General features: G+C 47.1%; 1 protein-coding gene across 1 annotated transcript in view; it reads right to left on the bottom strand.

Annotated features, from left to right (window-relative positions):
• NEK11 (NIMA related kinase 11) overlaps positions 1-17,063 on the bottom strand; it is a 49,991-nt gene extending 32,928 nt beyond the window's left edge. Inside the window, exon 1 of the mRNA XM_021706561.1 lies at positions 16,791-17,063. Coding sequence (XP_021562236.1) covers positions 16,791-16,960 — 170 coding nt within the window. The 5' untranslated portion in view covers positions 16,961-17,063. The remainder of the gene's footprint in view (positions 1-16,790) is intronic.
• Positions 17,064-17,453: the final 390 nt, after the last annotated feature.

Below are 17,453 nucleotides of genomic sequence, written 5' to 3'. Positions count from 1 at the left end.
GATTTAGACGATCTTGGCTTTCTAGCTCCCTTCGGCGGCTTTCTAGCTCGCCTGTTGTCAGTGTATAGAAATGCAACTGTCTTCAGCACGTGGAACATGTGAACAGACTTCAAAGGTCGAAAAGCACCATGCATCTTTTCAGATCCCAGCGGCATAAAAATAAAGATTGCCTCCAACAAGAGCCCCCTAAAACACACAAAGACACGGACACTAAACAACATGCTGCTGAATAACTTCTGTATCAACACAGAAAACAAGGCAGAAGTAAACAGATTCCTGGAAATAAACGACAACAAAGACACATCTGAATCTCTGGACACCACGAAAGCAGTGAGGAGAGGGAAATCCATAGCACTGCATGTGCGCATCATAAAAACAGAGAAATCACAAGTAAAAGGCCTGACACCTGAGGGAGCTAGAAAGGAGATCGTCTAAATCCCAATTTCAGTAGAAAAATCCACATTGCTAAGATAAAGTACCATTGCAGGATAGAGAAGACAAAAATACCACAGAAAGAATCAAGAAGACAAAAATTTGGTTCTTTGAAAGGATAAATAAGATTGACAGACCCCTGGCCAGATTGATTAAAGAGAGAGAGAGAGAGAGAGAGCGTTCAGATAAACACAATTAGAAATGAAAAAGGCAATGTCACAACTAACCCTGAAGAAACTTAAAGGATTATCCAAGATTATTATGAACATCTGTATGCAAATAAACTGGAAAATGTCAAGGAAATGGAGAATTTTCTGGTGTCACACAAACTCCCAAGATTGAAACCAGAAGAAACTGAAACCCTAAACAGACCAATAACAATCCAGGAAATTGACTCAGTTATAAAAAATCTCCTTGCCAAAAAAAGCCCTGGACCAGATGGCTTCCCAGATGGATGCTACAAAATATACAAGAAGGAGCTGAAACCAATCTTACTGAAAGTGTTCCAGGCAATCGAGAAGGATAGAATTCCCTGGCTCATTTTATGAAGCTAACGTCTTACTGATACCTGACAAAGACCCAACAAGGAAAGAATTACAGGCCAAGTTCTTTGACGAACATAGACACAAAAATTCCCAACAAGATTCTAGAAAATCGGATCCAAAAACACATTTCAAGAATCATCCACCATGACCAGGTGGGCTTCATTCCCAGGCGGTCCAACATTTGCAAGGCCATAAACATAATTCAGCATATTAGCAGATATAAGAACCCCATAATTATCTCAATAGATGCAGAAAAACCATTTGACAAAATCCAGCATTGCTTCTTGATAAAAACCCTTGAGCACCTAGACACAGAGGGAAAATCTCTCAAGAACAACAAGAGCCATCTATGACAGACGTGCCACCAACATCATGCCCTCGGGCAGAAGCTGGAAGTAGTCCCCCCCAGAACTGGAACCGGACAAGGCTGTCTACTCTCACCCCTCCTAAGCAGCACAGTGCTGGAAGTCCTAGCCAGAGCAATCAGGCAACAGAAGGAAATCACGGGTATCCTAATAGGAAAAGAGGACGTTAACTATCCTTCTTTGTGGACGATAGGATTCCATAACTAAAAAATCACAGGGAGTCTGTCAAAAACCTCCTCACACTGATAAAAGACTTTGGGAAACTCTGGGGTTACAAAATCAGCATGCGAGAGAAAACATTGCACAGTAAACCTTTTTATAGGTTTTGAGGCATGCGAATGCATAACCTACCAAAAATTATACTCTACTCCGTGACACAGTCACATTTCTCTTAAGATCGTAAAAAGTCAGGAGTGGTGGTGTGTACCTGTAGCCCCAGTACTCGGGAGGCTGAGGCAGGAGGACGACTTGAGCTCAGGAGTTCAAGACTGGCCTGCCTGGGCAACACAGTGAGACACCCCCAACTCAAAAAATTAAATTGAAAATGAATACCTTAAAAAATATGTTTAAATATTACTCGTATATTTTCACTATAGTACAAGAACATCCATCCACATTGAGCTACTGATTGGAGGCTTAACTGAGACATCATGTGTGGGCCTGTGTGAATGGTATTAAGGGCTTAGGCCATTTAAAACTTGCTTGAACATTTAGCCTTCATTGCATTTGGGGAACCAACATCAATACAGAAAACTCTGGAATCGCCACCAAAAAAAATACTCGTTCAGCACTTTGGGATCTTTATCTGCAAGCTTGGGTATTTTAGACACGGCAATGTTAACCTCAGTGTCTTGGGTTTCTTATGCTCAAAATCAGTACTAACTTATTTTGGAAGCGACCACAGAGAAAGTGCCACAACACTGAAATGGCAAGCCAGAATGCGGAGTGTCACAGGGCTATGCCCACCCCCTAGTGCCAGGGAGTCCCGTGGAAAGCCAATCGGCTGGGAGGCAAGAAACCCCAAAGGCAAACCTGCTTTGTAACCCAGCATACCTGGAATTAAAATGCTCCAACTATTTCCAGCCTTTTTTAAAGCCTGGAGATTACGTAAAACAATAAACAGTCAGGCTTGAGCCAAGCAATCTTCTACGGTATTTCCTGAGTTTTAAAAATCAGGCTTCTTTGGGCTATGTTTTCATACAGCTTTTACTAAAATGCTTTCTATACAATGTATGTGAAAAGTACATGGCATTTTTATACGAAAGGCATGATCCAGCAGATGGAGAAAACACAACTCAGATACAACTCTACTCTGCCTGATAGAATACGCAAGCCCTGGACGATCAGTGTCAAGGAAACAGCCTGCAGGCAGCTGCCTTTTTCCCCGGAAAAGAGATTCTGAGAGTGAGTCTCAGAGCCCACGGGCCTCCTAAGAATGGCTTAATACACCCACAGAGCCACAGACGTCTCCCACGTGCTCTCAAGCCGAAGCTTTATTCCAGGTGTAAATGAGGCCAGGACTCAAGAGACAAGCAGCGTGAAGAGCCAAACCAAGGCCGGACGGCCAGCAGGAGCCATGTGTCCCTGCTGTCTTTGCTCCCGACTCTGTCCCAGAAGGCTGTTCTCCGTGGAGGCCCTTCAGAGAAGCAGACAGGCAGCGGGGCGCACAGGGACTTAGAACCCGGCTGCAAACTCCTGATGAGCTGTTGGATATTCATAAGCAGCAGGATGATTCCACCTCTAGATTTTATTTCTGTTGTAATAATGAATTGTGAATCATTAATCACCGGGTGATCAATTATTTAGGTAGGCACACAGTTTCCAAGGAACCCTGGAGCGTGTCTGTTAACGGCATAACAGGAGCCAGAGGCAGCTGCAAATGAGGGAGAACACCCCGCAAGGGCCCCATGCTGCAGGGGCAGAGGTAGTGTGTGCTCTCAGTGTGGGCTCTTCAATGAGGAGCCATACTCATGCCTTTTGAATTTTTATAAAGCAGAAGTCCCCACTGAGTGCTTCTAGTGCCTGTCCAAACGATGCTGAAAATTACTGGGCTCTGGCCTCTCCATCTATTAGACCAGGGTGTTTGCTACCAGCTGACACTAGTGCCCAACTAAAAACTGTCTGATCAAAAATGCAGACTTATAGACACATAGACGCGTGCGCACGCGCACACACATACACACACACACACGGAGTTCTTACAATATTGCAAGCTAGCAAAATAATGGCAAAATAAACTTTACTTGGGGGCACATGATCTACTGTTCTCAGTTTTCAAAACCTGTTTAATATATGCTCACCCTCTTTAAGTCTGTCATGCAAGTCCTTTAGACAGTAAGCCTTACTTAAAACACAGTTCAGATATGTGTCGAGTCCGATTCATATCGAGCATCCAAATGTTTCACTTCCTAAGTGATGTTAAACTGTCTTGCAAGTCACATCACTAATCCTTCTTGTAATTTTTATTTCTAAAACCATTCTAAAAATAATAGAAACTACTTAATAGTAGTTTAAGTAGCTCAATAATCGCCGCACCGAAATATCTTTGAAACAGCAGCATAAATTAAAAGCAGCTGATCACCAAATAGCGGATCCAGTACTGTAAAAAGTGAGTTGCTGACCTTGTCTGAAAGCCCAGAGAACATGCATGTGTACGAGGCCCGTGAGAGAAAAAAGACGTGGGAGCAGGTGGGAGAGAAGGCACGAGGGCTGGTGGGCCCGCGTCTCCCATAAACCGCCCCCCCAAGGAAAGGGGGCAGTGGTCAAGCTTTAAAGGGTTCCAGACTCGAACTGATGGGGAAGTAGAAGCATCAACCAATTTCAATTAAAATGCAAAGTGATGGCTGCATGTGAGAGACATTGAGAAAACCGACACCCAAACACATTCTAATCACAGATTCAATATTCCAAATTTTCCACTCTCAGAAGGTTGTGAAACCTAGCATGCAGGGCAGCATTACCCAATACGTTTTGACCTTCCTTCTTCACTTTCCCAGCAAAGGTCATCAAAAACAAAAGCCTATTATTTTTCCCTCTGAACTAAAATCAATAAGGTGTCTTGACATGAACCTGAGATTAAAAAGCAACACACAGCTTCAACTACCAAATTTCAAAATGAGTTTCCTTAATCATGGCAGATTTGACCTGTTTAATGATCTTGCAGGTTTCAGATGTCAGGTATGGAGTCTGCACTTTCTAGACACAAATATCAATCTTTCTTGTAATCCTGACAAAAATTAATCCTTGACAAAAGATGCCAAACTCCGTAAAATATGTGAGACAGTTTATTCTGGGCCAAAAGCCAGTGGCCTAGCCTGTGGCATCCTCCCCGGAGGTCCTGAGGACATGTGCCCACCGTGACTGGATTGCAGCTTGGTTCTATACAACATAGGAGAGCCGAAGTTTCAAGAAACCATAAATCAATACATGTTGAGCTTTACCCTGTTTCTGTCCAGGAAGGCAGGACATGTCCAAGGGCGGGGATGGGAGGGGGCGGTGCAAAGGGCAGAGGTGGATTCAAAGGTGTCCTGGCTGACAACTCGTCAGCTAGAGACAGCTAAGGAATTTTGAAAGCAGTCAAGAAAACGGGAGCACGAGGAATAGCAAAGGAACCCGGTTTCTTGCCATGTAGATGAAGCTTCACGGTGGCAGCAGACTTCAGGGAGCAGGCGCGTGTTGGAAAGGTACCCAGAGTCCCCAAAAGGCAGCATGGCAGGGTCACAAAACGTGCTGGCTTTCCTTCTTTACCTGGTGTGCGATGTTATGCCACAGCCAGGTTGGAAAGGAAATCACGTGAAAAGTCAGGGACTTGGCAAGGCAAAGGAAAAGGCCAGAGTTGACCATCACCCAAATGCGTACCACCTGCTACGCATATTTTAAGGTTCACTTTGACAAATCCTGATGCACATGCACAAACCTGACCCCATCAGGATAGTGAGAATATCCAGCATCCCCAGATGCTCCCTCGCACCCAGGGCTTGCTTTTCCACCAAGCTACGTAGACACAGCACTGCCGGACTAGTACGCTCTCCAGCAAGTCACCAGCTCCGAACTACTCATTCGCGCTCAGGACTGTCCGGCAACACCCTACAGATGCAGCTAAGAAATAAAAAGTCACGTGTTCTGGTTAGGCTACAGAATGGAAATTCACTTTTCCAGCATTCTAAAACCCTGAGAGTCACAAAATAGTAACTCTTATTTTTAACGCTACATGAAATTATGTACACAATGCACAACTAGTGGAGTACGCACACTACTTTTTAGACATTTGCTGTCAGCGATGTTTATTTCCCACAAAAACTTAAATTTACAAATCATGCCTTCCAAAAACTACGCTTAGGAATAACTGACCATGAAACTGTCACTAACATGAGAGCTGTCGTTCCCCTCTCTCGTGGACTTCTAAGTTATGTCAGTGACTCCAAGTTCACCATTTAGACACGGATGGCACAGCAACTAAACTTTTCCCCCGGAAAATCCGTTCAGGTGTGATAAACTGAGCTGAAGAATAATTTTAACCTGAGAGTTAGACCTTTCTCGTTGCTTCGAAGTTCAAATCACACATGTACCTCATTGGAAGTTATCGAGAAGCCGGTGATCTCGCAACCAAGACGTCTGCTCAAAAGAGGCCTGAAGTTGCATGCTGCCCAAACTGCCCATGCCTGCCTCTGGGTGAGCGTGCGCGCCAAGACAAGGAGCCGGATCAGTGTCGAAGGAACACACTGAGCAAGAGAGGCCCGTCAGCCGAGTCTGCTGGGGTGGGCAGTGGTGAAGGGAGGGGCCTGCGGCCACCAGGCAGAACACCAAGACGCCGGACGCACCAAGGCCGGGAGGAATGTCCTCCCAAGGAGGCCGAGACAAGCCGACGGCAGAAGGCCGAGCCGCAGACACTCCTGAGGGCGTCTCGCAGCCTTGGGGTCAGGAAGTTAAAGTGGGCTGCTCTTCTGATGGACGGTTCTGATACTCGTCAGCCACCAAAGCCTGCATGTGCTCACCAAGGCTTCTCTGGGTCCTCTTAAGCCTCAGCTTGTCTTTACCACAATTCGGCTCACTGAAAAATGTCCTTTTGGGGTGAAGAAAAGTCCCTCAAACTAGCCTACACCCACTCCTGTTTTGTACTCATCCTAACGTGTGTCTGACTGACTGAATAACTGAGACACCATAACATTCAAAACAGCAGGCTTCACGCGCAGACCTTGCACTTTAAAAACCTAGGGCGGTCAACGGCAATGGTGTACAGGGCCCTGCATGTCTGATTACATTCTCATTATGACTTGCTAAAACAGCTGGGTCACTCCCCATCTCGTGGCACCAAGTGAAGCTTGCCTTCCACCACCCGGCGTCAGCAAAGCCACGGGCTTCCCCACTCGCCCCTCGCCACGACCGTGACCGGAGGAGCAGAGGCGGCAGGCCAGGGGTTTAAGCTGCAAGTCTGGAGATGGAACAGACACGCCTCCACAACTGTACAGACTCTGACTGTCAACACTGACATGTCTACAACACTTTCGCTTTCTCTCAATCGTAAGGTGAGAAAGGGGGATTTTTTTTAAAGGATCTTTGAGGCCAGGCGCAGTGGCTCAAGCCTGTCATCCCAGCACTTTGGGAAGCCGAGGAGAGAGAACTGCCTGAGCCCTTGGGTTCGAGACCAGCCCGGGCAACTTGGCAAGACCTCGTCTCTACAATAAAATTTTTTTTAAAAATTAGCCGGGCATGGTAGCATGTGCCTGTCGTTCCATCTACTTGGAAGGTTGAGGTAGAAGGATCGCAGAGCGATGGAGTGAGACTCTGACTCAAAAAAAAATTTAAATTAAAAAAAATAAAGGATCCCTAAACGCTTCTTGGTGACTTGGTCTTCAGAGGCTTTTTTGGGTCCCCGCCCAGGCCGCCAAGGCACGGAGGGCTCCCCTGCATGCCGCTCACCCTGGAGGGCTTTACCTGTCAGCCACCTCTCACCTGCAAACGTTCAGACCAGAGAAGAAGCACACGGGCCGGCCCCTCTTAGGGTGACCCACAGCAACGCAGCCAGGGACAGCGGGCACCGGGAGACACGGACTTCATGACCACGGTGTGCCGCCCCCCACCGCCTTCTCTCTCTAGCCTCCCATCTCCCAACCTCACGCAAGATGGCCAGAGGTTCACAGGCGTGACCTTGTCACGGGCGGAGAACTGGCAATAGCCAAAGTGAAGTCCAAGTTCAAACGCCCCCTTTCTAGGCGTACCTGGAGGAGCCTAAGCCCAAGGTCCCCAAGGACCTGGAAAAGACCTTAACAACGATGCTAACACGCTTTCGTGTTCTACCTTCTCTTAAAAGATCAGACTGGAGCCTTGAAAAAGCTGATAGCTACAGGTAAAAACTGAAGACAGCGGTTTTGAGGTCTGGCAGGGCAAAATGGAAAGAGGCCATTAGTTTCCTCCAGATTGCTTCTGTAGCTCTCCACCGCACAAGCTGCCGAATCCGATTAACCGAATGCGCCCACTCGATAACCCAACAGCCTCACAGATGCCCCCTGGAGAGAGCTCCTGGACACGACACAGAAATAATGGCTTTAATAAGAACGCACAGACTGAACTCGGTGTTGGACTCATTCCACCTGCGATGCTTACGATGACTCAAAGCTGAAAGCAAGGACATCCTAACATGAGTAAATAAATCAGACAGGCAAGGCCACCAGTGGGTGTCAGTAGGCGCAATGTAAACACTAGCTTTGCTGATCAGCTATTAAACGGCAGAAATTATGGTCACGATTCGAGTTATTGAAAGCATACGTCTAGCATTATAAAACCCATGCATTTCGGTAAAAACGATTCCTCATTTTTAACTATTTTGACATTGTCAGGCTATAAAGATCAATTTGTTTGTTCTCCAAGAAGAAACAACATCCATTTTTATAAACAATGGAAACATCTACAGAAAGGTTTTGGAGTGCAGTCTCTGCAATACGAAAACCAGCGTCTCCATCTCCCAAGGTGTCCAGAAATAAACTGGAAACGGATGAATCTTCCTCGTCTAATTACAAGTGAGCCCCTCAGCCATTGTGGCCGTGGTGCACGACTGGCTCACAGGTGCTTCAGCGGGGCGACACAGGACGCCTGTTCCTTCTCAGAGGCTGAAGCGCGCTCCTCGGCAGTTCCCAGCTGCGCCACTGACAGAAGGGACAAGCTGACACCGTCTTTGTGCCAAATCTCTGGGAACGCCAAAGGCACAAGGCATCGTCTCACTTCTCCAGAGAGGTGCCAGGATCTGGATACCACCAAGAGGCCACTAATGGCACTGGAGCCAAGCAAGAGACAGCCATGCAGGCATTTAAAAGGATGCCCTTCAAGAAGCGTCTTCACTAACACGAAAGATGCTTAGCACTTTAGTGCTTAAAAACAGGATGTGAAGTGATGCCCTCCGGGAAGCCTCTTCCACTCTGGGGCGTCCACACTGAGCAAAGCCGCCCTCACGCCCTGCCTGTTCGGTGATCACAAGCGTCTTGTCCTCAGGCAGCAGCAATGGCTGCTGGGAATGCAAACTCTCAGGCCTCAAAACTATGAAAACGCTGGCTGCTTTTACATGATTCTTCAGATCTCAGCCGGAAGGACAGTGCTCAGTGAAGCCTCGCTTCACCCAGCCCCATCCTGCAACCACAGACCAAGGAAGCCAAGCCTTTTCTTTCACAAGCTGTTGCTGCTGGCATTATTTACCACAGAAAATGAGTGCCCTGCTCTCCCACCAGACTGATACTCTCGGGTCCAGCTACGCATCACATCCCCCGGACGCTCTCCGAAATCCTTAGCCGTGCTCCAAGCCAAACAGAATTCACTGGAGCAAGACTCAGGCCTCCGTGCTTCTTAAGCAGAGCGATTCCACCCTTCAGTCAAGATGAAGAGCTACTCCACCAGATTTAAGCTCTTTGAGGAGCAGGTGACCAGTATTTGTTGAATGATTATGTGGGTTTTTTTTTTCTCTCTTTAAAAAATCTGTGGGTTTTGTTTCAATCTTGCACACAAAATTGGTACAAAATTCCAAACGCACAAAAGGCTTCTGTGAGAAGTCTCCTTTTCCTCCCATACCCCATCCCTGAGGCCACTGCTGTGACCAACGCCCTATGTTTTCTTAAAAGACTGAATACTTGCTAATGCACACAGAAAAGACCGGAAGTCGGAGTTGGGATACTAGACGATTTTCCTGCTTCTTTATGCGCACCTGCGCTTTTTGCACAAGGTACACACAGGACTTTGAACACAGGAACAGGAGATACCCTGAGGATAACTGTGTGTGTGCAGCCATGGCAGCTCAGCAGACAGAGAGACACAGGGCCTGAGGCTCCCAGGCAGACAGCCACAGGGAACGACCTCTGCCACGAGGAGCAGACCCTTCGCCTGGGTAGGGCGAACAGCTGTCCGGTCGTTCCACCTGCTTGGCTTTGGTTGTGTTTTCACTTCTGAGCCATCCAGCTTCTCTCGAACGTCCACCAGGAAGCGAAGGAAGGGCCTCCTCGTTCTGGGCCCCAGAGGAAGTCACGGCAGAGGACCCACAGGTGCGTCTCGCCTGGACGCCTCCCAAGTCCGACCCAATGAATGGGCTCTCAATATGGGAAGGCCTCGATCCCAGTGTGCTGCCTCGACTGTGGTTCTGTCCCTCAAAGACCCCGGCCCCCTTTGGCTCCGTGCCAGCGGCTGATTCTTGAAGGAAAGCAGAGCATAGGCCGACCAGGTCCTCGTGTTCCCGGCTATTGTTCAAGGAGGCAAGCCTTCATCTCCCTTCATCTCCCACACCCTTGGGCGGTTATTCCGCGAAAAGCCGAGCGGCGTGACCCCAAGTGCGCCTTGCCCAGCTGCTGCTTGTTTTTACTATAGCCTTGCTTTGAACTTAGAGAACACAGACTAAACATTAAAGGCATATCCTGCTTGTGTGGTTTTGCCCTGTATAAGAGGCATGCTAAGAAAATAAGCAGCTCTCACCTCTCCGAGAGAGAGCCCTCCCAATCCACCTGCCTCCTGTTTTCTTTCTCATTTCCTCCCCCAACTCAGGCCCTGCTCACTGGAGACTGGAACTCCACAGGTTCTGTCTCAATACCACACTTTGGGACGGGGCTGTAAGTCTGAGGTGCCCTTAAGAGAGACTGGGGTAGAGAGAGCTTCTCAGTTTTACGATCAGGGACCCAGACTGTTTGGGTTCTTGGGTTTTTCATTGCCTTTTCATGACTTCCCACCTCCCTTACTCTTAAGGCCCAAGACCACGCCCCTCTGTGGTCAGTACGGCTCGTTCCAGCATCAACTCTCGGCCCCCTCTCCTCCATTCTGTTTCTACAGCCGGGTGGCAAATCAGCTTGCAAGGACTTTTAAAAATCCACCCTCTCCCGTATGGACCCAAGAGGTCTCCAAGCAGGCAAGAGCTTGGCCTCAAATGTGGGCTTAGACCACTTCTTCAAGGACTTGGAAGCTTTTCCTACTTAACTTCTGGTCCTCATCTCATGTTGTGGACAAGTGAGACTAGGAAAAATGTCCTCTGGGGAGAGGAAACTCATCCATGTTTATCAAGCTGGTAGTACTGGGGCAAAGGTCAATATCAAGCTGGCTGTGCCGGGGCAAAGGTCAAGGTGTAGGATCAAAGTTAAGGGTGGAGTGTTTGGGGCTTTACATGGGCAAGACCAGGGGAAACATTCAAGCTGTCTAAGATAACAGCCGGCGTGTTCAGCTAGAGAGGGAGTTGGCGTGGCCACCCCAGCTCTCTCCCTAAGTGCCGTCTTGCGCCATCTGCCAGCGGCTTTCTGCACGTCAGTTCTGTCTCTTCTAGACTGGACGCTCCTGAGGGCTGGGCTGCATCTCCCGTGGCTTCAGCCTCCTCCCTGGTTTAATACTTAACTTGTACTCAGTACTTGATAGTTGACAGACTGAAACAGACCACAGCAGAAACCAACTCCGCATAGGAAGGTCACCGTCATAAACATGATGAAACGGTTTTTTCAAAGTCATATCCAGCATTCTGTAAGATGAACGCTGAAACCCACTGCAGCTGTGGTTCATTAACAGCAAGTTAATCACGTATTTCAGGGTAAGCCGGCCTGCTTAGCGTCTCTCTTCTGTTAAATGACATGCACTGCGCTGGGGGCCAGAGTTAACTCCCGGCTCATCAACACCTTTGGGGCTTGCCAAAAAATGAAAGAGAGAGAGAGAGGATACTTTGACAGCTCAGCAATATAAAACCAAACGAATAAGAACTAGATCCATCTTTTTAGGACCATGACGACGTAATTACAACCATTAGACCAGAGTGTCTATGACTGTGAAAGAAAACATTCTCAAACGTGCTATGGATTTCATGACGCACAATGAAGAAAAACCTCTCACTCACCACTCCTTTTAGCAGTTTGATTTTATTCTGCAGTCACCAAAAAAGAAAAGCCAAATATTTATGCCAAAAAGCAAACTCCCTCCAAGCATGCATAAATCAAGAGGAATGCCTGTAGCTTTTACTTTAATCCCACAGCTAATTCGGAAAGTCAATAAAAATGTAAAGCCGTGTGGTATTTTCACTGTAATTAAAGTTCCTTCCAGGCAAAGCGTCACTGGGAGAGTGATGCCCCCAAGCGGCAAACTGATAAATTGCGATCCTCGGCTGGGACAGGCAGAAGTACTATGCATGCACAGCCCTTGCATTTGACCAGCCCTTTGATTAGAGCCAGAAGCGTCCATTGCATGGACCTGGGCTTCATGGGCGCTGGAAACACGCGTCCTACAGGCTGACCGACTTAGATTCATGGACTGCCTGAGTCACTCCTCTAACACTGATGCCAGGGGACAGTCTGACCTGCAAAGGGACGATACATGCTCCTCTCAAGCTCAATGAGTTAGGGTGTGTCTGCAAAACAAGAGAGTCAGATCTTCTGATCTAGCAAGGGAGCGGCTTTCGTCCCATTACAGACATCTCCTTAGAGAGTGTTCATCTTCTACCTGCCTCTAGCATTAACCGACTCCCTGTGTCTGTGGTCCAGAGTAAAGCAGAATTTAAAACCTAACCAGATTGCTGGACGAGTGGTGCTATAATGTGCTTGGTTCACAAACGAAAGGGTCAACTCTCAACTCTCTGGGGAAGGGGGACTCAAAAAACACTTGTGAGCTGAGTTTCCTGTCTCTATGCCTGTCGTAAACGTAATAATCATGGAAAGGTTGATCTCTTACACAGTTAAAAGCTTCCATTTTTTGGAAAGCCATAAAGACATGAAAGAATAAATAACAAAATAATGGTGACAATCTCAAGAAAGATCCCTGAAGAACTTTTTAAAATCATGTGTCTAGTATTGCTTTGTTTGGGAGATTTTTCTCTTTTAAAAGTCAAATGCAAAAGAAAAGCCTCCATTTGGCAGTGGGTTCCAGCTGCAGTCGCTGGGCGGTGATTATCTAGTTGTATGAGGTTTCCTTGAATTATTCCTTTAACTTGGGTTGCTCACAATTAAGATGAATCTGGGCTGTTGCTGAGTGACAATTATGTGTAAGGCAACGTGATATCTACACCTTATATAAGTGGGCAGGAAGCTCCTTTAATTTTATTAAGGTCCTGTGAAGGGCTCGCCCACTTGCAGATGGGAAGACCACAGCTGAGACAGGAACAGGCCCGACCCTGAGCTCCCAGTGAAGGACAGGCCCAGCCCGCTCCTTGGCGTGTTCACCCCCAAAGCCGTGGACTCGGCGAGGACACCGGCCTGCCTCCTGCCAGCATTCCAGGCCGCTGTGAGTGCTCACGTTCACGCTTCTTCTGACTTCAGCAAAGAACTCCAACAGCAAATGTCCACAGAGGCAGGGAGGTAGCGGGACGTTTGCTGCCACTGGTGTGGGGCAGCAGGGAGAGCAGGAACACGGCTACCGTAGAAAACAGAGTGTGTCTACGGGCAGCTCCCACCCACTGCGGCCATGCAGGCACTGGCGTGAGCAAACGTGACCAAATGTTTCATTGTTTTCTAGAAAAGACGAAACGCTCAATCAATCTCTCTCTTTCACTCACTCATTATCTTAAATCTAAAGCTTTCAAGTTGGATCTTCATGCATCTCACCTGACATCCTCTGAATCAACTTTGTAGCGCTCAAGTGAATTTTCTTAACATCCTTCATATTCCCAATTAGGAAAAAACAAAATGGGAAACGGTCCTACTACGTATCTTTATACATCCTGTGTCAGGCAGGTCTTACTCCTAAAGGCTCCCTCGTGGTTGGCAGAGACGTGCTGTCCTATTCCAAATCACTAGAGAGACTCCAGGATTTGGGGAGAAATCCTTTTCGGCAGAAGTCACAGTGAATTGGCGAACAGCTAGGAATTCCAGAAAAGTACAACTTTGGAAAATTCCAGGCATGGAGGCCACTGAAACGGTTGACTTTCAAAACAAAGTGGTACCATTTGCCTTTGCGGGTCCAGGTGTGGCAGGATTTTACAGAGAGAGTCGGGACACCGAGCCCAGGAAGCAGTTTTATTCGTGCCAACACCGGCTCAGCGGGTTCACATCCAAAGGCTGGGCCCCGAGCGCAGGGGGGCATTGCCTCGTATACAACTTTAGCTCCCATGACCCCCCAAGAAGCCTCGCATGTTAGTAACACACAGGCTAATCGGGTGTTTCACAGCTCAGATTTGCAGCAGAGTTGCACATGCGCACTGCAGATTGGGAGCTACATTCCTTCCATACATACATCTTCCAAGAAAGCGCTTATCTTATGGTGCTAGAAGGACTCTTCTGTCGGAGTCCCGCTCCGACCTTGGAGGGAAGGGTTAGGACCCGCACCGGAGAATCAGGAGACGGCGAGAAGAGACCACTCGGAGGCAGTTCGTCTGGGAACAGTCTGATCAGGACTGAAGCCAAGTTTATTCAAACCTTTTCCAACTTATATACCATTTTCTATACCCTCTAGCAGTGTGATAATTATTTACTGGGGGCGTACAAACTCCATGATGTATATTGCGGTTTACAAATTATGCATCACAAGACCATCACGAGACTTGCAAGTTCCAAGCAGACAATTCAAACTCCATGATACCTGACATGCTTCACAAAAAACTCACATCAAGGTCACAGGTGCACAATTTCAATTGTTCAAAAATGTCTTCCATAGTGTTCAATAAATCATGCATATTATACTCTTTGTTCTAAACCCTGATTAATACAAAAACTTTCTAAGTTAACTCTAGGTTCAATCCAAGTTCACTGACTCCTAATATTTTTTAACGGTTGATATTATCAACTTAACACTATAATCTCTAAGTTTACTTAAATGACTTAATTTTTATTTATTCCATTAACCTATTATGACTCAACATAGTGCCCTGTAATTCTATAACAATTAATTCAAATCTTATTCCTTACTATGACTTATATGAGTTTCATAACCCTAAACTTTAATTTTTATATGATCTAGTGATTGGACTTTAACCCAAAACTTAAATCTTTTTTCCTAGTACATTAATACATGGCTACGTGTAAAATTTCCTATTGTCATATTAGAAGCAAAAACAGGGAAAATTTCGGTATACTAATCAAAGGATCTTAAAATTGGCCTACAGGAACAGGAACTAAAGTCATAATCTGAGAAAAGGAAACTTAAAAGCTTAAACAGAACTTAAAAGTTTTCTATGAATGCTTATTACTGTTTAAATCTTTTCGATGGAAATTGTATCGTCTTAAATGTATGTTTTACTCAAACAAGTCTATTCTAAAAATCAAATAGTAGCTGTCACACTCTTGGATAATGGGCTGCACGGTTACCATGACAATGACCACGGGCTGAAGCAAACGGAGTTTTGGCATGTAACGAAACTAGAAAAACGTCCTGCCTGGCTAGAGGCAGGGCAATAAAACTATTATGGTAACTTAGTTTCTAATCTTAATCCTAGGAGAAACTGCCTTTGGGAACAAGAGTTAACTAACCAGTCTACCAGGAAATAGAAGTTAAAAAATATCTAGAAAGAAGTAAAACTTAGAAGGGACAAGGTCATGAAAAATAATTCTGCTATGCAACTTTCCATCAGGTGCATAGAGATTTACTTATAAGTTTTACTGCCATGTATGCACACTGGTCACTAATCACACACCAATATCATAGGTATAACTGATATCCTATGTCAGAGGCGATCTTCCAGATGGGCCTTTACAGGCCTCAGCCATGTAGCTATAGATGTTGGCTCCCAACACTCTTCCATTATTCTGGGAAGGCTTGTACCTTCCTGTACTCAGGGGCCCTGCTCTGTCCTGGGAAGGCCTCCGTCTTCTGAGGCATGAGGGAAGGGCCCCTTGCCGCACATGACACGTGAAGAAGTAGGAAAGCGTTTCCCACCCTGATGTTAAATCCACACTTACGCGTCACTTGCTGCTGTGAAAAGTGACGCTTGAAGACTGAGAGAGGCCAAGCCCGCTGGACACACAGCCGAAGGCGGGATGCCCTGGGGCCTCCAGGGCTGGGGGCCTCTTGGCTCCTCCTTCCCCCGGCTCTCTCCCTCCTGGGTTTCTCACACTTGCTGCTTCTCCACACTCCAGTTCCGAGTCGCTTTTCACAGCAGCAAGTTCAACAGACTTCAAGCCCCAAACGAAGGTGTATCTGTAAGGGAGGCAGTGTCGTCTAAAAGCACCAACAGCGTTTCCCTACTTAGGACTGTTCATAGGATCTAACCCAAGTCAAAGGACAGGTGGCAGCAAGAGCATCACGTAAGCTGCTTTTAAACGGGAGCCTCTCCTGGTCTAAGGACCCAACTGGAAGCTTTCTGGCTACAGATTTTGAAAATCTCCTCCACAGAAAAGCCTATGAAAATTCACACTCTATTTCCTGTGGTACGTCCTATTCAGCTCATATGTGAATTACTGTTTATCTGCATTTCATAACACTTCTAAAAATGCAGTCATAGGAACGCTTCTTAGGTTCTTATTCAAGAAGTTTCAGGCCAGGTGTGGCGATTCACACCTGTAATCCCAGTACTCTGGAAGGCGGAGGCGAGAGGACTGCCTGAGTCCAGGGGTTCAAGACCAGCCTGAGCAACTTGGCGAGACCTCATCTCTACAATAAATAAAAAAATTAGCTAGGCATGGTGGCACACACCTGTGGTTCCAGCTACTTGGAAGGCTGAAGCAGGTCGAGGCTGGGCTGCAGTGGCCATGAGCATGCCACTGCACTCCAGCCTGGGTGACAGAGTGTGACTCCAACTCAAGGAAATAAAAGCTCCAATCAGGTTAGGTGGAAGCCCCAATGTTGTCTCTGAGACTGTGGTCTGCATACAAATCTTATTTTCACACAGTCTACCCCGTTTTCCTCCTCTGCGTCCACCGGCTGAAGTGGCTTTAGAAGCCTTCTATGAAAAAGCTTCCCATCTTTACTAAGTTCCTGCTTCGTCTGGAAGAGCAAAGTGGACCTCACTCTGAGCTCTTAACCAGCTAAAGGCGGCACAGGCAGGACGGCCAAGTCGAGGTCTGCACGAAGCATTTCTACTTACAATTCCTCGCCGTGTTTTGCTGTCTTGTCGGAGACCAGATAGACAGTTCCGAAACTCCCACTGCCAAGCTTCTGCTGAAGCATGTATCTTCTTGCAATCAAGGTCTCTGGGCACTCGGGAACAGCCCTGGGCCCACTCCCTCGCCTCGCAGCCTCTTGGAATCTCAGCATGGCTCCAAACAGGAGAGAACCAGTTTATTCAGCTGCAGAAACTCAACGTTCAGGTCTCCTGAGAAAGGGTCAAATTCATCCACACAGTGCTGGTCAGTGCCTTGAAGAGGAAAACCGTTTGGAGATCAGGCCTGCAGCACGCTAAACTCTTACTAACAAAGAAAGGTACATTTTTTGATTGGGACATATGCTGCTCGATCAGCACACGGAATGACACCATACTGGTCACCCCGACTAGAGAGAAAAGTGGAAGGCACTCTTTCGTGGGAAGAGCCACCCTCTGTTCGTGGAAATTGGGCAGAACTGAGAGACAGTCAGCATTCTGAGGCCTTCTGGGATGTGTATCTGCCTTACAATCAACAGTCTGCTCATTTGTTTAAAAGTCATACTCCCGCTGGGCTCGGTGGCTCAGCCTGTCAGCCCAGCACTTTGGGAGGCTGAGGCCAGTGGATTGCCTGAGCCCGCGGGTTCGAGACCCACCTGGGCAACTTGG

The sequence above is a fragment of the Carlito syrichta genome, unplaced genomic scaffold, assembly GCF_000164805.1.
Source record: "Carlito syrichta isolate Samal-C Ts95f unplaced genomic scaffold, Tarsius_syrichta-2.0.1 Scaffold315797, whole genome shotgun sequence".
Taxonomy (NCBI): Eukaryota; Metazoa; Chordata; class Mammalia; order Primates; family Tarsiidae; genus Carlito; species Carlito syrichta.
This window is presented reverse-complemented; position numbering and strand designations above follow the sequence as displayed.